The sequence below is a fragment of the Acipenser ruthenus genome, chromosome 4 (assembly GCF_902713425.1).
Source record: "Acipenser ruthenus chromosome 4, fAciRut3.2 maternal haplotype, whole genome shotgun sequence".
NCBI lineage: Eukaryota > Metazoa > Chordata > Actinopteri > Acipenseriformes > Acipenseridae > Acipenser > Acipenser ruthenus.
The window spans coordinates 61,002,985-61,025,223 of record NC_081192.1 but is presented as its reverse complement, the minus strand read 5'-3'; the positions used below and the strand labels follow the sequence as shown (position 1 = coordinate 61,025,223).

The following is a 22,239-nucleotide window of genomic DNA, read 5'->3' as shown; positions in this document are numbered from 1 at the left end:
CTACTGTATTGGGACAAAAAATAGGTTAAAATGTCTTACATTTAGTCCATGGCTTTCTAACTTTATCAGGAGAAAAGCAGACACTTTATTAAATGCTTGATTTAAAAATAATGAATACCATTTTTTAATGCAAGATAAATCCTACTAATTCATGATCATTTGAGGAACACTACTGTGCAGAAGAGGGAAGGTGAGAGAACTATTTATATCTACTGTAGCAATGGTGTATAATCAGAAAGGAAGATGTAAATATGTAATATTCAGCATATGAGTTGTACTGTAGTACAATACCCCCTTTAAACGCTAACTGGCTGCGTCCTGGTTTGATGTTCAAAGCTTGTTTGTCCAGGATATAAAATCAAAACACATTGTGTTTGATAATGATTGTGTTTCATTCTCCATGGGTGGCAAAAATGTGGCGCAACAACTTTGCCATATAGTGCTTTGATATTGATGGGAGTCATGAATTTGTGTCAAACACTCTTGTGTGGACAAACACAGAAATTGTGCATTTAAGGCAGTATTTATAGCACAGAAGTATATTCATATATATATATATAATAGAAAAAGGTTTTGCTGTTAAAGTACATTTGTTGAAAGGGGACTTTTATATGTTGTGGTCAGTCTTTAACATCTACAGTCCTTTACCAATACATTACTGTTCAAAAGTAGCCCAATATGTGATTAGTCCAATTCAAAGTACTGTGTGTTTAGGCGATAAGACAAGCTAAGGTGTGCATTTTAGGGATGCCATGGTATTAAATTGATGGTATGATCCTTAAAAAAATATACCATGGTTATTGTCACACCGTGGTATAAAATATTTTTATTATACATCTATTAAAAGCAGTATGAATTCCATTAACCTTTTTTTTAAGTAGCTATTTAAAGAAATACAATAGAAAAAATGTAAACAGCTTTACATTGCTAGGTCTAGGTTTTAGCTGTAGCATATTTCCCAGTTCTCCACAACTACAAAATACAATGAGAATCCTACACAAAAGAACATCTTTTAATAAGCTTCCATGACAGGGCAAAGTTTGCAACATTTTTCTAAAAGGGAAAAATAAAGCTTTCAATGTTTATTTACCAGCTTAAACAGTCAGAAAAGAATATGCAATCTTTGCTTGAGTAAAAGCGCAGTATGAGCTACTGTTATATTGAATGTTTAACATGTTTTCTTCCAAATTACACCTGGAGAATATTTTGGTAAAAGAATGCTTATTAAGAAAGGAAACTTGCAAATTGTAAAAACAGAAGATGAGCTGGGGCCTGATTTCTGAATAATCGCATGCAGTGCTCCACACCATTTTGTGTGTAACCAGATCCACTTGGGCAATGTACTGTGCAGCAGGTGAAAATAGTTTCAATTGCTGTATTGTATTGATGTATTAGTAAAAGTACTGGCAGCTGCTTTTTTGCTAAATAAACATACATTTTCTGTACACGTATTTATTTTTTTTTCTTCATCTTCACATGTGGTGAGAGAGGCAATTGGCAAATACACCTGTACAAATTGCAGCGCTCATACAGTACAGTTCAGTAAGAGGTTTGTGGTGAGGTCTCACGAGCATGGGGGAAATCACTACTGTGCTGGTCTGGAGAAGGACAAAGATTTTGAGAATAATTTCTTACAGCTACAGTAGGTGATCTGCGATAAACATACAGTACAGTAATTGTAACGTGTATTTTTCTTTACATCAAAGTGAGTGAGTGTTCTACCACTGATTGACAGGAACCGTAGTTCCTCGCGCCAAGTTATCAGCAAAGCGAGAGAACTGCCAGACTACTAACTTGGCTTGTGTTTTTCATGCAAGTTCCATCCGCTTTTATTGTGCATGAAAAACACAAGCTAAGTTAGTAGAAACAATTGAGGCAACCTTGACTCCCACCACTTTTACAGTTGTGCCTATTTGCTTGGTGCTGGCCCAGGTTGCCCAAATTGTTTCTTGAAACTTGGCTTGTATTTTTGATATCTCCACTTTAAATGGCTGGGCACTTTTGATAACTTGCTTGGATTTTTTTTCAAAAAAAATAATGTTCAGGGTTTGTTATTTTGAGTTTGTATGTTATTTATTTCCTAGGAAATTCTCAGTATTTAATAGTGAAGGATGGAAATCAATCAAATTAGCTACATTTTTCGAAATGGTCCAATGTAGAGACATTGACAGTGAATATTCAATTTGTCATAATAAGTTGGCCAATATTTTTTTTTTTTGTTTCGCTGTCATTGTCTCATTGGCTGATTGGTGCAGTATAAAACAAAAAGCAAAAAAAACAAACAAACAAAAAAATAAAAACAGATGTCTTGCATCCAGAATTCCCTGCTGCTGTTGCAGGTTCTACAAACATGTGCAATGTAATTTTAATTTAATTGTTATAGGTTTACAATCTCAGTAAGTACAGTAAATGTACTTTTGCTGAGGAAATGGCAATGGTTTACAGTACAATAAATTTCTCTGCTCAGCATGCAGTCAGTGTCATGTAAGGTACATTGGTGACATATAGAAAGCTTTGATTTCTTCTTCCTGCAGAAAGACCCAACATCAACACAGAATACTGAAAGAGGAGATGATTAGAGTCATTTTAAAAAACATCTCGTCAGCTTTTTGGGTAAAACTGTGAAATCTGAGAGCAGGACTATATTTGGGATTTCCAGGTGCCTGGATGGCTCCCAAAAACAGAAGACAGTAAGGACTCTCATTTTGTTCAGATCCCAGACTCAACAAATGACTACAGCAAAAAGGAACTTTCACTGGAATTCTCAACAGTCTTACAACTACTGATGCAGAGAGTATAGTACATAAACCGCTGAATCTGTAAAGTATTATATTGCTTTAAAATATACATTACCTGACACAAAACTGTGTGTAAATACAGTATGCGCACATAATGGGTTATTTATTTTAATTGAGCAGCACAGAGAATTTGTCAATGCTGATATGTAAAGTGTATCGCAACATAATGCTGAATTTGTAATTTATATTTATAAATCAGAGGGTGCAGTATAAACCTGTTTCTGACTTTATTCAGAGAAGTATAGCTCAATGATGGTATGATGACATCAAAATTCTGGAAAAAGAACGTGCCATTCTGGGTGCCAGAAGTCATTGTAAATATAGCCAATGGCAACTACTAATGCCAAAAACTCAGGTATTGCCTTAAAAAAAAACATTTAAACCAGGCAAGCTATTACAATTATTGCTGCTCCATTCCCTGCTGGTGGCCTTGGCGGCAGGATTACAGCTATACAAGATGTTTCACATCATGATACAAACTCAACAAAAAATTATGATGTCTCGATATTATCACGATAAATAATCATTTGGATCTATTTTTTTCTTTTAGATAATTTTAAAGGAACAGTTATAGTAATGCCAACAATAGCCATATAAAATAATTATATATATATATATATATATACACACACACACACTTGCTTTCAAGATGGATTTTGGTTCATTTGTTCAAAAACAACAATAAGAAAAAAAAAAAAACATACAAATAGATAACCAGAACATCACCATTTGAAATAAAACATTTTATGCTGTGTTTCATTACAAATGAAGAGTTGCAGCTAACACTAATGACACATAACATACAGTACTTGCATAACAGTAAAAGCTCACTCACAAAATTGAACAGCCACTACAACACAGAAATAAACTTTTACAGTAAGTAAGTACAGTACTTGCATCACGGCCCACAGTCTTCTTTCCCGTTGCTAACCAGAGTATGGCCAGTGTCTTGACAAGGGGGAGGATGTGTGGCAGGGCCGGGGCCCTGCAAGTGTAAAAATGTTTCTTTTGTGGCAGGGACTGAGTGAAAGCCTCCCTGCCAAGCTAATTGTTTTTATTTAATTGTTTTAGTGATTTATTGATTTATTAATTGTTTTATTGTTTTGCCAGTTGGCCTTGTTATTGTAAATTGAGGCCAGCTGCCAAGGAGCAGCCAGTCTGCTCAGGGCTGCTGTGTGAAGAGCCCGACTGTGTGTCGTTGTGGCAAAGTGGTCAACAGTGTGCAGGTGCAGGAATGCAGCAGTGATCAATGAACAGACAGACAACGGTAATCCAGGTGCAATGTTATTTATTTTTATAATCCGAAGTCTGATGAAAAAATGTCAGTAAACAATAACAGGAAATAGGAAATGCTTTTGTTTATTTTGTATAATAAAAGTGCACATAAAAGCACTGAAAAAAGTCAAGTCTCTGGGTTACGTTTTAATAGGCGCACGAACCCAGAATAAGCCATTCGTGTCACAATATATATATGTCCAGACAGCAAATGGACTACGACACTAAATACACTTCAGTTTCAGTGAATGATGTTGAATTAAAAAAAAAAGAGCATTGCCTGGAATCAGGAGTCAAACTTGGTTATACTGACAGTAGATAAAGATATAGATACTGAATGATTTACTGGCAAGAAGGACCCCTATTCTTAGTATTATATTGAACAAAATGGTCACCGTTTGGATAGTGTTAAAGTGAAGAACGTGTACTAATTAATGATCATGACATATAAACCATAATAGATTTGTTTTCATATTTCATTGAAATATGAACTCACTAAAGCAGTTAGACAATATCACTACTAGCCCTGCAGACATCTGAGCCTCTACTCTGGCGTCTAGACTATTTCGTTTTTTTTACAAGATAACACGCAGCTTCATATTTAAAGTTGACGTTATCTGCATCATTTTGAACTGTGTAAGTTTATTTGCCAATTTCCTTTCTCACCATGTGAAGGAGAAGAAAAAAATCCATCTGCAGAAAATGCATGCTTATTTTGCAAAAAAACAGCTGCCAGTAATTTTAATGCAAAAACTCACAGCCCTAGCAGTCATCACTGGTAAAAATGATCCCTTTTTCCCTTTATACACACACCTCTGTTATATTGCAATAAAACCTTTCAATTTAAAAAAATGGAAAGTGACTGGGTTTGTAAAGGTTATTTCGTCAAACGCAGCGTCTGCAGTAATTGTATTGCTGAGCATTGCATTTTGATTTGTGTTCTACATACAGTGCCTTGCATAAGTATTCACCCCCCTTGGACTTTTCCACATTTTGTAGTGTTACAACCTGGAATTAAAATGGATTTAATTGGGATTTTTACACAACATACTTAACACTTTGAAGGTGCAAAGTATTTTTTATTGTGACACAAAAGTTAATTAAACAAAAAAAATGACATTTGTTGGTTGCATAAGTATTCACCCCCCAGAGTCAATACTTAGTAGAAGCACCTTTGGCAGCAATTACAGCTGTGAGTCTTTTTGGGTAAGTCTCTACCAGCTTTGCACATCTGGATCCTGCAATTTTTGCCCATTCTTCTTGGCAAAATTGCTCAAGCTCTGTCAAGTTGGATGGGGACCGTTGGTGAGCAGCAATTTTCAAGTCTTGCCACAGATTCTCAATCGGATTGAGGTCTGGGCTTTGACTGGGCCATTCGAAGACATTCAGGTTCTTGTTTTTAAACCACTCCAGTGTAGCTTTGGCTGTGTGTTTAGGGTCATTGTCCTGCTGGAAGGTGAACCTCCGCCCCAGTCCCAGGTCTCTTGCAGACTGAAACAGGTTTTCCTCTAGAATTTCCCTGTATTTGGCTCCATCCATCTTGCCCTCAATCCTGAGCAGTTTCCCAGTCCCTGCCGATGAAAAGCATCCCCATAACATGATGCTGCCACCACCATGCTTCACTGTGGGGATGGTGTTCTCAGGGTGATGAGCAGTGTTGGTTTTGCGCCACACATAGCGTTTTGCGCTAAGGCCAAAAAGTTCAATTTTGGTCTCATCAGACCAGAGAACCTTTTTCCATATGTTTGCTGTGTCTCCCACATGCCTTTTGGCAAAATCCAAACGGGATTTGATATTTTTTCAGCAATGGCTTTCTTCTCGCCACTCTTCCATAAAGCTCAGCTTTGTGGAGCGTCCGGGTTATAGTTGTGCCATGGACGGTGTGGATCTCTCCAGCTCCTTCAGAGTTACCATTGGCCTCTTGGTTGCTTCTCTGACTAATGCTCTCCTTACCTGGTCACTGAGTTTTGGTGGACGGCCTTCTCTAGGCAGAGTCGCGGTTGTGCCATATTCTTTCCATTTTTTAATAATGGATTTAACGATGCTCCGGGGGATGTTCAAAGTTTGGAATCTTTTTTTTATAACCCAACCCAGATTGGTGCTTCTCCAGAACTTTATCCTGGACTTGTTTTGATAGCTCCTTGGTCTTCATGGTGCTGTTTATTTAGATATGCTCTCCAACAAACTCTGGGGCCTTCCAGAAACAGGTGTATTTAATCTGAGATCATGTGACACTTTAATTGCACACAGATGGACTCCATTCAACTAATTATGTGACTTCTGAAGGCAATTGGTTGCACCAGAGCTTATTTAGGGGTGTCACAGCAAAGGGGGTGAATACTTATGCAATCAAGACTTTTCAGTTTTTTATTTGTAAATAATTTTGAAAAATATGTAGAATTTTTTTTCCCCACTTCGACATTATGGACTACTTTGTGTAGATCATTGACACAAAATCCTAATTAAATCCATTTTAATTCCAGGTTGTAACACAACAAAATGTGGAAAAGTCCAAGGGGGGTGAATACTTATGCAAGGCACTGTAAATCCAATTGTTCAGAAGTTGGATTCACTTTACGAAACGCTGTGCTTATTTTCAAACATTTTCATTTTTAGATTTTTGTTCCACAGAAATATGTCACTAATGATTAAAAAAAAAAAAAAAAAGTAAGCCTAGGGTTTTCTGGGGGGAAATCATCTTTTGCTATACAGGTCAATTCTTTTAATTACATCTAGGCTACTTGCATGTTTTTAAAATTAAAAAAAAAAAAGGTTTTATATAACGAGGATTAAATACATGCAGTATATGCATGTACAGTACAATGTTGAATATCTGACCCCCTGTGGACTGGCGGATATGTGAAAGTCAGATTTGCGAACATCTATAGACAAAGCATTTACACATCCATAAACAGGTTAGTGAACAAAAACAGCATGCAAACTGCTTTGAACATGGGGACATTTTTTGCTTTAAAAGTAAGCAAACGTGAACGAGATTAATTGAGTTACAAATACACAGTGTTGCTATGCGGTTTGCTATAAGCCATCTCCATGCAAAGCTTTAAAAAAAAAAAAAAATTAAAAAATTAAAAAAATAAATAAATACAAAACAAACAGTAAATGTACAGTAACCTGCAACTGGTGGCTTCTTTCTTAACTCTAGAAGTCCCTGCCATCCTGGTTCTGCTTTCTTAATATCTCTGTCACAGAACTTTGCGCTCTTTCTTGATATTGACAACAGCCGATAAGCAGCTCGGTTTGAATATTGCTTCGGCTATTTTAAACAAACTTCCGATAAGCATTGCGTTTATGAAGCTTGCTTTGTTTAATTCAAATGCATTTAAAAGCTGCATCAACACACTGCCATGATCAAAAAAAAAAAAAAAAAGGAACTGCTGGCGGGATCACAGCAGTTCCTCGGTTGAAACCACACGCTCGTCACTCCCCTTGGGCATGTCCGACACGTCACATGACACACAAAGGTAATTTCCTCTAATGTGAACTAGACTCAACCGTAAACCTTTCACATTGTTTGACTGACAAGTAAGGCATGTTTCCAAGTGTGGATTTCTATATGATGCTACATATCTCTGACTTACTAACGCTATGCGCGCCATTATCCTGTAATATCACGGTAACTGATTTGACAAACGATACAAATAATAACAATTTCTGTCAGTGTATTGCTGCAGCCTTACATACTGAAAACATGCAATTAAAAAACATAGAAAAAAATAACACCGTGTAACAATTTTTTTTTTTTTTGGTTCCTGGGTAGTAAGTGTTATTTCCTAATTGCTTATGCCTCAAAAGTATAGAAAATGGCTATTATTCCTCACAAACTTTGCTTTTGTGACCAGGTGTGGCAAAGTGCCCCGCCCCTGTGTGCATTTGTGTGTTATGTGTTGTATGTTGCGTGTGTAAATGTTGGTGTATAGTCATTGGTACACGGGATATAAACGGGTCTGTGTTTCACGTGTATTTAAAAAGTGTAGATTTATATTTAGGCACGAGGAGGGCACAAATCACTTCACGTGCTGGTTAAATGTAATATGTGAGCACGGGGTTGCACAGAATTAATTCACGTGCTGGGATTCAAGTGAATAATTAATTAGTAATTGAATCCCAGCACAATAGTATATATAGACGCACATTTCTTGCAGTCGGGGTTTGGGTGTTCGGAAGAGGAGAACGGGTGAGAGAGAGAGGAGAGTTAAAGCAGTAAAAACGTGAAATATAAGTGTTTGTTCTCACCGTGTTTGTTTGTCTCCGTGCACCGTTTGTTTAGTGTTAGTCCGTTTTGTCTGTCTCTTTATTTTGGCGCAAGTGCCGTGTCCTGTTTTGTATTCCGTTGTTTAAACCTTTTATTTTGTTAATAAACGCTGAGTGCAGCCATTGCACTCAGCTCATCACAACCACTGTCTGTGTTTGGATTCCTTTCCGGTCTGACGCAACCCACTCTGGCCGTCTTTGTGACACGTGGTGTCTTCGTGGGATAGCCGCGCCTCCAAGCGTCAGACCAGGAGGGGTCTGGATTACAAAAAAAAAAAAAAAAAAAGTAAGAGCAAGAAGAGGGATGGGGAGAAAGAGCTGCAGGAAGCAGCAGAAGCAGCGGTCACCCCAACCAGCAGTAGCCACCCCACTGCCACCGGGTTCCCCACCGTCCCGAGAAATATGGGACTGGTTGGTGCACCCCGAGGGGAAAATGGAAGGCTGGAGAGACGGCTGCCGGGACCTGGAGGACCTCCTCGGGGGCCTCGAGGACCAAGGCTGGTGCATGGCCTGTGGGGTCCAAGGACACACGGTGGCGATCTGCCCCTTCCAAGGTGAGGAGGAGGAGGAACAGCAGCCCGGGTGTTACTGCTGTGCTGAGCCTGGGCATTCCCGCACCAACTGCCCCTGGTACCCCCTCGGACAGCTACCCCAACGATGCCCCATCTGCGGAGGTGAGCACTTCGTGGCCCACTGCCCTGTCCATCAGGAGAGGGAGGAGCAGGGGTCGCCTCAGTCTCCACCACCAGCAGGGGGAGGTAGACTGCTGCTCCCACCGCCCCAACCACAACTGCAACAGCGGCCAGAGGAGCCAGAGAACCTGTTCCCCTGGTGCACCTGGTGCGGAGAGGTGGATCACCGCTGGAGGGACTGCTCCGAGGTGCCACCGAGCTGGTGCGGGCGATGTGAGGAAGGGGGACATGACTGGTCAGGATGCCCCTATGCCAGCTCGCCAGTGCCCAAGCGGAAGGAGCCCGAACGTCCTACGCCTGAGTGGGAGGAGCCCGAACGTCCTACGCCTGAGTGGGAGGAGCCCGAACGTCCTACGCCTGAGTGGGGGGAGCCCGAACATCCACAGCCCAAGAGGGGGGAGTCGGTGCGTCCACAGCCCAAAAGGGAGGAGTCGGTGCGTCCACAGCCCAAAAGGGAGGAGTCGGTGCGTCCACAGCCCAAAAGAGAGGAGTCGGTGCGTCCACAGCCCAAAGGGAGGCAAGTCGGGGCTTCCACAGCTCTGGGACCCAAGCCACCAGCAGAGGGAAAATGCCTGCTGGTTCAGCCCCAAGAGCCGGAAGGGGAGGAGTTACAGGCCCAACCCCCTGGAAATTTTTGGGGGGGAGAGGGGCAGGAGGCTGGTGTCCCCCAGCAGCCGCTATTCATGCTGCTGAAGGCAGCACGGCGCGCACCAGCCCAGCCGCCACAGCGGAGGGAGCCAGCGCCGCCAGGAGCAGAGGAGCTGCCTCTGCCTCCGCCACCTCCACCGCTTCCTCCACTAGGAGCAGAGGAGCAGGAGCTGCCTCTGCCTCCACCACCACCAGGAGCAGAGGAGCAGGAGCTGCCTCTGCCTCCACCACCACCAGGAGCGGAGGAGCAGGAGCTGCCTCTGCCTCCGCCACCTCCACCGCTTCCTCCACTAGGAGCAGAGGAGCAGGAGCTGCCTCTGCCTCCACCACCGCCAGGAGCAGAGGAGCAGGAGCTGCCTCTGCCTCCACCACTTCCAGGAGCAGAGGAGCAGGAGCTGCCTCTGCCTCCACCACCGCCAGGAGCAGAGGAGCAGGAGCTGCCTCTGCCTCCACCACTTCCAGGAGCAGAGGAGCAGGAGCTGCCTCTGCCTCCACCACCTCCAGGAGCAGAGGAGCAGGAGCTGCCTCTGCCTCCACCACCGCCAGGAGCAGAGGAGCTGGAGCTGCCTCTGCCTCCACCACCGCCAGGAGCAGAGGAGCTGGAGCTGCCTCTGCTGCCCGTACCTCCGCAGGGAGTACGGTGGCCGGAGCCCCAGAAAGGGGAGCTGCCGGCCACGAAGAAGGGGGACGAGGTCTGGAGACCACTTTCCCCAGCAGCAGTTTCGCTGCAGGAGTTCTTGTGGCCGGAGCCCCACAGGAGGGAGCTGCCGGCTACGAAGAAGGGGGAGGTCGGGGGACCACCTGCCCCCGCAGCTTTTTCGCTGCAGGACGGGACCAGCATGCTGTCAGCCGTGCCACTACCGGCAGGGGAGCTGACAGCATTTCCAGCCATGGGCCCACTGAAGCCTCCCTTCCCAGCCCGAGACTTTGTCCTGGACTGCTGGGTTTTTAAGGGGGGAGGTGGCCGTTGAGGCCATGTGTGCTGCGCACAAGGGGGGGTATATGTGGCAAAGTGCCCCGCCCCTGTGTGCATTTGTGTGTTATGTGTTGTATGTTGCGTGTGTAAATGTTGGTGTATAGTCATTGGTACACGGGATATAAACGGGTCTGTGTTTCACGTGTATTTAAAAAGTGTAGATTTATATTTAGGCACGAGGAGGGCACAAATCACTTCACGTGCTGGTTAAATGTAATATGTGAGCACGGGGTTGCACAGAATTAATTCACGTGCTGTGATTCAAGTGAATAATTAATTAGTAATTGAATCCCAGCACAATAGTATATATAGACGCACATTTCTTGCAGTCGGGGTTTGGGTGTTCGGAAGAGGAGAACGGGTGAGAGAGAGAGGAGAGTTAAAGCAGTAAAAACGTGAAATATAAGTGTTTGTTCTCACCGTGTTTGTTTGTCTCCGTGCACCGTTTGTTTAGTGTTAGTCCGTTTTGTCTGTCTCTTTATTTTGGCGCAAGTGCCGTGTCCTGTTTTGTATTCCGTTGTTTAAACCTTTTATTTTGTTAATAAACGCTGAGTGCAGCCATTGCACTCAGCTCATCACAACCACTGTCTGTGTTTGGATTCCTTTCCGGTCTGACGCAACCCACTCTGGCCGTCTTTGTGACACCAGGACAGTGATATTTTGAAATTTACCTATTTTCCAGAACATTCCAGATAGATTCAGTGCTGAGTAAACTTGGAGTAACTTCTAGAACTTTCTAGAAATTTCCAGTAATATAAATAGTAGTATAAATACAGGGGCCTTAAGCCCACCAGTTCAGTTTAGTTCTAGCTGCCTAAGTGGATACATATCTGCATTTTTCTGAGATGGCATCAAGAGGCTGCAAGCATCCGTCAGACGCATTTTGCTATGTCTGCGGCCAGTTTATCAAGACAAGAGCGAAAAAGTACTCAGTGGAAGCATCTGCTAAGATGTGTGAGGCCTACAAGGCATATTTCGGCATGCCTGTCGGGGATCAAGACAAACCCTGGGCACCTAATTTCACCTGCGAGCACTGCAAAAAAACTCTGGAAGGTAAGATGGACAATTGTTGCTCGGAATTTTATGTTATAAAATTTGTTAAAATTTTTAAAATTGTAGAAGTTTTTAATTTTAAAATGTTTTACAATTTTCAATGTTATTGAAAAAAATATATCATATATGAAAAATGTTGCGAGAATCTCTTACACATTAGTCATGGGTAAAATAAATGTATTTTTGTAGGATGGTACAGAGGCGAAAAGAGAGCCATGAAGTTCGCTATCCCAAGAATTTGGCGGGAACCCACTGACCACTCAAGCAACTGCTACTTCTGCATGGTGGACCCTTCCAAGCGGACCGAGTTCTCTGTGAGGAGGAACAACGTCAAGTGGGAGCCACTGGTGGACCCCCGGAAGGTGCTGATGCCACCACTGCACATCAAATTGGGCCTTATGAAACAATTTGTCAGAGCTCTAGATAAGGAGTCGGCAGCCTTCAAGTACCTTCAAGACTTCTTCCCTAAGCTGTCTGAGGCAAAGGTCAAAGCCGGTGTCTTCGTCGGACCACAGATAAAGAAGATCCTGGAGTGCAATGAATTCCCCAAGAAGCTCACTAGTAAGGAGAAAGCGGCTTGGAACAGCTTTGTCGCAGTGGTTCGGGGCTTCCTGGGCAATCACAAGGCCGAAAACTGCGTGGAGCTGGTTGAGACTCTGGTGAAGAACTACGGCACAATGGGCTGTAGGATGTCCCTCAAAGTCCATATCCTTGATGCTCATCTTGATAAATTCAAGGAGAACATGGGAACGTACTCGGAGGAGCAAGGCGAGCGCTTCCACCAGGATATACTGGACTTTAAACGCCGCTACCAAGGACAGTATAACGAGAACATGATGGGAGACTACATTTGGGGGCTGATTCGTGAAAGTGATTTACAGTATAATCGTAAATCTCGAAAAACTACTCGCTTCTAAATCTTTTGTAGTCATTTTTGTATTACTTTAGTATAAATACATGTTAATTTGGATTCATATGTTGTTTTTTTCTGACTTTATGTGAACGAAAAGACACAAATTCTCCCGTTTTCTCATTGGAAATAGGTAAATTTCAAAATATCACTGTCCTGGTCACAAAAGCAAAGTTTGTGGGGAATAATAGCCATTTTCTATACTTTTGAGGCATAAGCAATTAGGAAGTAACACTTACAACCCAGGAACACAAAAATTGTGTTTACATAGTGATCGGTGGTACAGCAGTGTTCAAATAAGCATTCCCTTGTGCACATTACGATCTTCAAGTATGCAGTTTTATGAAATTCACTCTCCATTGATGTTTTGCTTCTTCAACAAGAACAAGTACGGTAGTATTTCCACTTTTTGATTGCTTATTTTTCCTAATATTTCAACAGTAAAATGCATGTGTTGTTAAATTTATACAGTGTCATTTTGGCATTTAAACAGTTGGGATAGTTGTGTCAATAACTTTGTCCCCATAAAGTTTCGTCCTAGTAGGAGTCAGGGTAGTTGCTTTGCCTAGTATTCTAACTTGGCAGGACTAACTTCCCTTCTGAATGTGAGTGGGAGATGTTTCATGATGAGAAATTGGTTCAAATGTCAAATTAATGAAACACAGAAGCAGCTTTTAGATGCTGTACTGGCCATATGATGTCATAAAGTCCACATCATTACATGATTATTTACTTTAGTATTGCTTTTCCCAATTATTTTGCAGTAATCACCCTTATGGGAATAGTGCAGTACAACTCTTCTATTCACATTAAAACTGATGCATTCAGTTCTTCAAATTCAATTAACTTTCTCAACAGTTTCACCGATTTGACAGATGGAATGCATAAGACTTGGAAAAAATATTTTGGATGGCAAATTGAGCCCAAAAGCAACCTTGTTTTCTACTGTATGCTTTCCTGTTTCATTGTGAACACAACAGGTGCTACAGGGTTAAAGCTAAGAAGACATGTACAGTATGCATATAGAGCAAAAGCGGACAGTGAAAAAGTCGCTTTTTCAAATTAATTGATGTCACACGGCAGTTGGAAAACATGAAAGATTTTAATGAATCAAAAACAGTTGGACAACTGTCGGAAAACCATCCTTAATAAAGAATTTTGGGTCTGGCACTTTGATGAATAGAGACTATAATATAATATCCTTATTTTTAATGTTACCTTACTGTATCTTTTCTTTAAAACCGAAGTGATTTGTCATGTTTTGTTAGGAACTTGGCATGCTGATTAATCAACCAGCAATTCATGCGTTGGGGGAGGGGTATGGGGTTTGATGCAGAAAGCTCTGGTAAGATGAACATCAGATTGTAAAAAAAAAAGAAAGAAATCTGCGTGTTCTTCTCACTCTTCTGGGAGTATCATATTCCAACAAGATATCTCCTCCTGCTGAACAGCTCACGCAAGCACACCGGACCCTGCCATTTTCTCCACTTAGAGCAATGAATAGGCTGCAAACCTGATTTATATGTTTTCCAACCAGTAAGTAGTAAAATACTTAAATGACCTAATTAGAGGATAATTAAACATCGACTTTTTTATTATTACTTTTGGCTTAAATTCATGCTTCTAAACACATAAATGATGCTAGGAAATTAGTCCGATTAAAAAAAGACTGCTTAGTCTGAGGTACATGTTAATTATGATGGTGGTAAGGGTCAATTAATGGCACCATACAGCTTCAGGGTTACTAGTCCAAAGGACTAGTACCTTTTGAAACTTGCTAGTCCTTATGTGAAGTGCCTAAGTTGGAATCAACAACAACAGTTGGGGTCCCTAAAAATAGGCTTAGATTTTATTTTGCTAAAAAATAAACACCGTTATAAATTTTGATTTACATTTTTTTTAACAAAGCAGCTTCATAAACGCTCATACAGATTGATCAATCACCTTTTTGCACTTCGTTATTGAGCGACTACTGTACTGTATGTTGAGTAACTGACACTGACAGCACCAGATGGGATGACAGAGGGAAAAATTCTCTCAGCTGTGTCACCTTGCCGACCATGAAGCTCTGCCTGAAATTGACACCGATGACACAAATAAAATGTTTATTTTATTGTACATTACATGTGTTGCTATTTACAAAAATGCTGGCTGGCTGTGATTTACAATGAATGTAGTCATGTACACATGCAGTCTTCACTAAAGTCCCAATTTAAAGACAGTACGTTTAACTGTAGCCCTCGGGATGAAATTGTTAGCTAGGTGGCTATTTTTTTACAGTACAGTAGAATCTGCCAGAACTGATGGACGCTTATCTACTAGGTTTAGATATTAATGAGAGCATAACAAATACAAAAGAAAAATGAGGGAAACGCATGTCTTTTCAAGAAAGCTGGGATACTTTGTATAAATGGCTTTTATATTTTTAAACGCTGCAATAACAGTTCTGCTTGTGAAGCATCCGCACTGTAATTTGACAGAACAGGTGATTTATTTGCACTGTGAGGGACCTTATTTTCCATTGATGCTTGAGCCCCGGAGCACTCGCAGAATCATCGCCTGTGCACCTATTATCAGTGATTTAAAACCTGGTTTTCAAATGAACTGATTATCTCACCAATACTGTATTGGTATAAGAAAAGTGTGTTTTTAAAAAAGTAAACTTCCAGTCACTTAAAATATGTTGATGATAATGTAAACAACACCAAGCTACAGATAGTGAGTCCCAAGCATTAAACTTGTTACTGTTTATAGACAAGAACTCAACTTTATGAATATATTGTGTTATTATGTTTTAAGCAACATACTACGATAATGTTCATTATGGTAATTGTTTGTTTATTAGTTTTAAAATGTTTAGTAAAACGTGGCCTATTGTTTGACATTGTTAGTACAACTGACCCCCTTTGCTATTGACACCTTCAGTCAGGGTCATAACCCAGTAATTTCCACATTTTTGTAAAATGACTTTACACTTACTTCAAAAGATGCAACGTGTTTCAGTAAATTCAAACGATAAACTTTGCATCCCACTTAGTGGGAGAACACAAATGTAAAACGTCATTAAGTGGGGTTGGCATTGCAGGGGAGATGAAGGGAGGTTTCAGTTCCGAGTGACTCTTTTTTAAGCATTATTTATGAATGCTTATTCACCATTGCTACACCCCGTTAGAAAATCGACTTCCCTGCATTTTTTTAAAGCAAAACTAAACGTGGGAGTATATGTGTACATTTTTTTAAGTACTCGCACAGAGGACTACTGAGACACAGACATCAACTAGTCCTCATCAGATTTAATTTGCCTCGGGTGAGTGAGCAGGCAAGCATGAGTTTCTAACCCTGAGCTTTATGAATCTGACGAATAATATGTTCATGAGAAAGTTGGTCTCCATGGGCACGTTATTCTAACGTCGTGATGAGTGATGTTTTCTGACAGTAAATTACTTTTATGAATCGTCCGATAAAATACTGTCATGTTGAACACTATTACTGGCCCGATTTAAAGCTGTATTACAGGTCATGTTGACATTTAAACAGTTGAATTACAATGTTCCTAAATGTTAAGTGTTAAATCTTCTGTTGGCTTCCGGCTTCTCTTCCAGTGTCTCCTTGCTGTTGCTCCTTGTGATATAGAAAAACAAAGTTGGTGATTTCCTCAGCTTCCTTGTGTGCAGACCATATACCACAGAAAAACAAAAAAAGCGTTAATTTTTTATTTATGTAAAAAAGTAGTTAAAAAAATAACACTTATCATGGTAATCGTTGTATTGTGAAATCATGGTCTCACAATTATGGTATCATGGAAATGTACTGTTTCATCCCTACATCAAAGTCATATAGTATGTCAAACCTTGTACTGTTAAGTGAATGCCTATATTGTGTGACGCAACACAAAGGAATAACCTGGCAGCAGTGCTACTTTTATATACAGTATGATTTGACTTCAGTACTTCCCTCATATACTGCACCAGACCATATAAACCGGTATGAGGACTTCCAATGCCCTCTAGAGGATTGGTAAGAGAAATACCACAGCTGTACAGAATTTGATTCAGGTACAGTGCTACAAAACAATATTATCATGCTACGTCAGCATAGTTATTGAAGCACTGGCACTGGGAATGTTACTGTACCAACTTACAATCTTTGTTGAGGTCCTCTCCCTACACTACCACTGATAGAACACACCAGCAGCTTCAACATGTGCAGTACTTGGGGTACAGTATAGCCTTTCATCACACTCACCTAAAAGACATTTTCTGTATGAAGGCACTCTCTATTAAGGATGTAGGACAAGGCCTTAAACAAAATACAGTAATCTGGTTATAACTGTGATGGAAACAATTACTCGCTGTAGAATTCAAGACCAACAATGAATCTTTTAAAATTGATAAAATGGATGTTACTTTACTGCATACTGTCTGCATTCAGTCATGGGTAAATATTTGTTGAAATATGCAAGAGAAAAAGGGATGAATAACACAAAACCAAAAATGAACTTGATTAGAAATAATTGAAATAATTAAGAGTTTTAACATTCTCTTTCAACAATAAGATTATTGAGCTGTAGACCACATGTTTTGACATATAGTACTGTACTAATGAAGATACCAGCAAAAATGTGTGTTTTATATTTTTTTTATTTTATCCTTCAGGCAAGCATTGCCTTTGGGACAATTAGGCCTAAGCTTGCTATTCTTCAGTCCGGTTAAGTTTTATTGCCATTTTGGCCATCTGTTTTGGTGAAAGCTTTCCTCAGAGATATCCTGGGAAAGCTGATACAGTACAGTGCTAAGGATGTGTCATCAACAGAGCTTAGACATAAAGACTTGTCGTTGAAGAACTCCTGTGTGTGTGGTAGCTGCAGAAATTACCCCCCTGCCCCTCCCCTCCATTCTACTGTATTAGTCTGTGCTGTGGTTTTGCTTTGGAGAACTGTCTTTCAAGCTGGGTATAATAAGTCCTTGCCTTACCCTTTTACTCCTGCACCTTACAAGCGGGTTGTAACATGAAAAAGATAGGAGGTTAATTGCTGTTAAATGTGTATTAAATTCACCATTCATCAGCCCTTTTAACTTTTATATGGAGATTGGATCTAATTACTGCAAAAGGCCATGACTGATATGTTTTCCCAGCAGGAGATTGCCTCCCCTCCACACACACACACACACACACACACCACACACACACACACACACACACACACACACACACACACACACACACACACATGGTCCACCAATCCGAAGCAAGCAGCCCTGCCTGCAGCCCCCCGTCTCTAATGCCTGGGCAGGGTGACAGCTTGTAGACGTTGCGTGCGAGAGAGTTCAGCTGGTGCTGTGTGGTCTGGGTGTGTGGTCTCCAGACCGGCTGAGAGGCTGCTAACAGGGTGGATGAGAAAGACCAACTCTGTTTACTTTACTTTAGGCCTTTTTTGGACGCAGGAACTCTGCCCAAGCATTTCTACTGTGCCTCGTTCCACAAGGAAGTAGATGCCTGGCCTGCAGTATTATAGCTGCAGTGTCGCAGTGCTTCAGTATTTAGATACTGTGCAGTGCACTACTGTACATTATACAATGTGTGTGGACACATGATTGGTTTGTATCACAGTTATGATGCCACTTTCTTGTAAGTGAAAATACAACTGCAGCTTTCTTGTAAGTGAAAATGCATTTATAATTAACACACACTGTTTTTGTTTATTTTTCATATTAACTTACCTAACGTGGCTAAAGCTAAGTTTTATAATAATCTTTAAATGTTTTTTTTAATGTTAATAATTAATTTAGTTAACTATAGTATAATATGTGACCCCTATACTTTCAACAGTGTAGTACTAAACACTCTCTCTCTCTCTCTCTCTCATATATATATATATATATATATATATATATATATATATATATATATATATATATATATATATATATATATATATATATATATATATATAAAAAAAGTTTTCAAGTGTATTTATATGGAACAACGATATATATGATATATACTGTAGTTGTACAAGTATGGCATTGAAATACATGTTTTAAATGTTAGTTTTAAAAAATGAACATGAAAACACGAAATACCCAAACATAGAACTGCTTACTTCACAGTTGTGTAAAACAAAAAAAAGGTTAAATAGTACTACACAGTGATGCACTACAATTGTCCTTACAATGAGCAAAGCAAACATGAAAACTATGTGTTGTACTTCCAATCAATTCTAAAGAACACAATTTTAAAATAAGAAATGATCCAACATTGTCTGCTTTTTACAATGTACCACCTCCCGCTGTAAATCCATCTCAATTTTGCGTGCAGTTTCGTAGCCAGTTTCAAAGCCACGATTCTGCCTCAGTCCACCAGAAATATGCGGTTGCAAAGTCAGTGTGTTATCTAAGCTGCATGAAGTATGCATATAAATCATGCAAGTGCGCTCTGTAGCACTGGCAACTAGTAATAAAGTTGTCAATAAGCGGTGTGCGGTTGCTAATATTCGAATTCCATTAACATTAGTCTGTGGGATGGGATTGGTTCCTGGGAAAATGCTAATAACCGAAAGTTGTCTTTATCAAGGTTGCTAATAACCGGCATCTTGTGTGTGTGTATGTGTGTACATATAATTCACAGCACACTTATCTAATTTATTAAAAATGTATGTTACACGGTAGTACACTATTTAACTGTCTGTTTCTTCGCTTTGACCGAAAAAAAAAAAAAAAACAACCCTTAAGTATAGTAGTGGTTTGTTTCTCCACACAGATACAGCATTGAGAGTCTGTGCTTAACTTCATGGTAAATTATAATACTGTATCCAGAAAAAAAGTGCAGTTTTGTAAACCCCTTGTTTACAAAACGGTAAAGTATTAAAAACAATTTGTTACTGTTAGTTATACAGTAAGTAGCTATTAATGAACTTTTAGTTCAACAGCATATACTAATCCAGGTTTATTTAGCTAGTCTTTCACTAACTTACTGCATTTAAAAAAAAAAAAAAAAAAATATCTTACTTTTGATTCAAACTTCCTATGACTGTTTCTCAAGCCACATGGGAAATTGCCTCCAGCACATCATAAACACGCGTAGCTGATGAAAAACATCTCCCACTTTTAAAGGCGTTAAACACCCACTTTAGTTTACACACCTCCTATTTTTGTGCGCACAGTCATTTTATTTTATTTTATTTGTCATTTCAGGCTATTCCAATATATGTTTATAGATTTATTTATGTGTTTAATTTAAAAGTTTAAAACACACACATAAATGTACTACCACCTTATTTACAGTACTGTATAGCAATCGTTTCATTTACAAAGAAACGTGCTAATCTCACCAGCGACTGCTGTACTCTTCACCAGTTATGAACAGTGTTTTACATATTATTTCTGTGTTTCATAGGAAGTTCAGTATATTACATGTTGTGCAAGACCTGTGTCACATTAGTGGACCAAGTTCTAAGTGCAAAGCCTCAGTGGTGCTGTGCCTTTTATGGTTTTAAAAAAATAAAAAGTGGTACTATTGCATGGCTATGGCCAAAAGTTTTGCATCACCTCGAATTTTAGGATTGAGCCATTTGTTAAAACAAAACAAAAACCAAAAAAAAAAAAAAAACGATATGAATATAATTTAGATATTTTATTTAACATCATGTAATCAAAGAAACTACAGAATGATGTCACAAAAGTCTATCGGAAGTCATAATAGTAGTACAGTATTTCATGTTAGATTTTTAAATGTCACATTTTTAATATTTTGTCAGATTTTCAGTAAGTATATGGAAAACTACAAAGCGGTATGTAATTCAATATGTTAACATAACATAATTCAGCAGGTTTCATCCGACTTTATGATGCAAAGTTAGTTAATTCTAGGAAACTTTTGGTCATAGCTGTAGACTCACAAAGTGGTACAGTACATAGGTAAGGTACTTAGTCTTACCAACTACTTTTTAAAAGTACACAGATGGCAAATGGCCAAAAAAATAATCTTCAGTGTGTCTTTGTAAACCATCAGATTGTTTCTTTTTTCTTTCACAGTAATATTTCTAGAGTTGAAGTGGAAGCAGTAGCATAGCAAAGTAACTGATCAGCTACTGCAGTTGTTTTTATTCTGTTAGAAAATATATCATTGAGGCGTGTGTCTTTCAATTGTAATCCACAAGAGAAACAGAAACATTAATACTGTCGTGTAAGTTGCAGGCAAGTAATTGCCTGGGCAAAACATTGAACACTAACTTAGTTTATTTTCCAAAAATACCTAAAAGTAGTAGTTTTGGTGCACATGAAAGGAAATCATTATTTTTCCGTTAAAGAATGCAGTGTGTAAAAGCTTCAGTAATTTGGTTTCTTTTTAGATATATATTTTTTTCACACTTACTGATCCATCCTTGCACATTTGATTTTGCACAGCAGTGGAAGGAACTGGAACTAATAATTTGACCTTGGTTTTATTATAGTTAATGTTAGAAACCTTGATGCTTGTCCGGGATTCATTAGCCATTTGAAATTTGAGGAATACATGTTGTTTTTTTGTTTTGTTTTGTTTTGTTTTTTTTCAAAACCTATACAATCCTACTTTTGCTGAAATTACAGTATGATATGATAAATTTGAATTCTAATAGTTTATAACAACATTTAACTAATACTGTATAAATGATCCAGAGCTCAGATATGTATGGTTATTTGCTTTTACTTCAGTTATACATTAATATATATATATATATATATATATATATATATATATATATATATATATATATATATATATATAATATAGATAAGTTGCTTTATACAGTGTAAGTTCCATAATTTATTATAGTATACCAGATATTTGATTTGATTTAATAAGGCTGCATGTTTGTTTTTTTAGAAAACCTAAGTCTTTGCCTGTGACTTTGTTGACAGGTTACTGATATCTTTGGAATCTTGGATCACTGCAGCTCATCATGTCTCGTGGGCGACTACCCCCACTGGTAACCGGCATCTCTCCGAATGAAGGGGTAGGCTGGACCAAGGTTACGATCCGAGGGGAGAACCTGGGCACTGGGCCGGCTGATCTCATAGGTGAGACATCGTCTACTGTACTTGGCTCGATTCAAGAACTCGCTTAAAAAATTGTGAATAGTTTAGAATTTAAACTTAAAGCACAGGCATACTTCAGCAGTATAGGACAATTGAATATTCCAAATAAAAATGTTTGAAGTAAGTAAATAACTGAAGTATTTCAATATTAAATCTGACTAGCAATACTTATCACTATAAATATGCAGGATTCTGAATTGACTGTTACAGTACAGTATAGTTCTGTGAATGTGTGTTTTATTCACATAAGAACTTTATACTTATAATTAAATGGTAATTTATGTGATTGCACCTGGTTCTTATTTATTTGTGCAGCGACTGGGTTCTATTTGAGACTAGAAACAGAAGTATAAAATAATTGTATTAAAGACATGTTTTCTGCCCTTTTTTTAATTGCATACATTTATTCTTGACAGAATTTTTTTGTTTAAAATTGTAAATTTATTAAACATTTCTATGTTCATTTTACAGTATGTATTTAATTTAGCAAAACAGTCAACATCATTTGTTGTTTTAATAGAAGAAATATGTGCTGAGA

At 39.2% G+C, this 22,239-nt stretch overlaps 1 protein-coding gene across 4 annotated transcripts in view; it reads left to right on the top strand.

Moving 5' to 3' along the window:
- The window catches only part of LOC117399860 (exocyst complex component 2-like), a 179,089-nt gene that overhangs the window by 14,066 nt on the left and 142,784 nt on the right, over positions 1 to 22,239 (top strand). For all 4 annotated transcript variants that reach the window (XR_009328500.1, XM_059022619.1, XM_059022618.1 and 1 more), the window contains one exon: positions 21,525 to 21,683. Coding sequence is in view for 3 of the 4 variants with exons in the window: in XM_059022619.1 (XP_058878602.1) it covers positions 21,566 to 21,683 (118 nt within the window). In the remaining variant the exon portion in view is untranslated. The remainder of the gene's footprint in view (positions 1 to 21,524; positions 21,684 to 22,239) is intronic.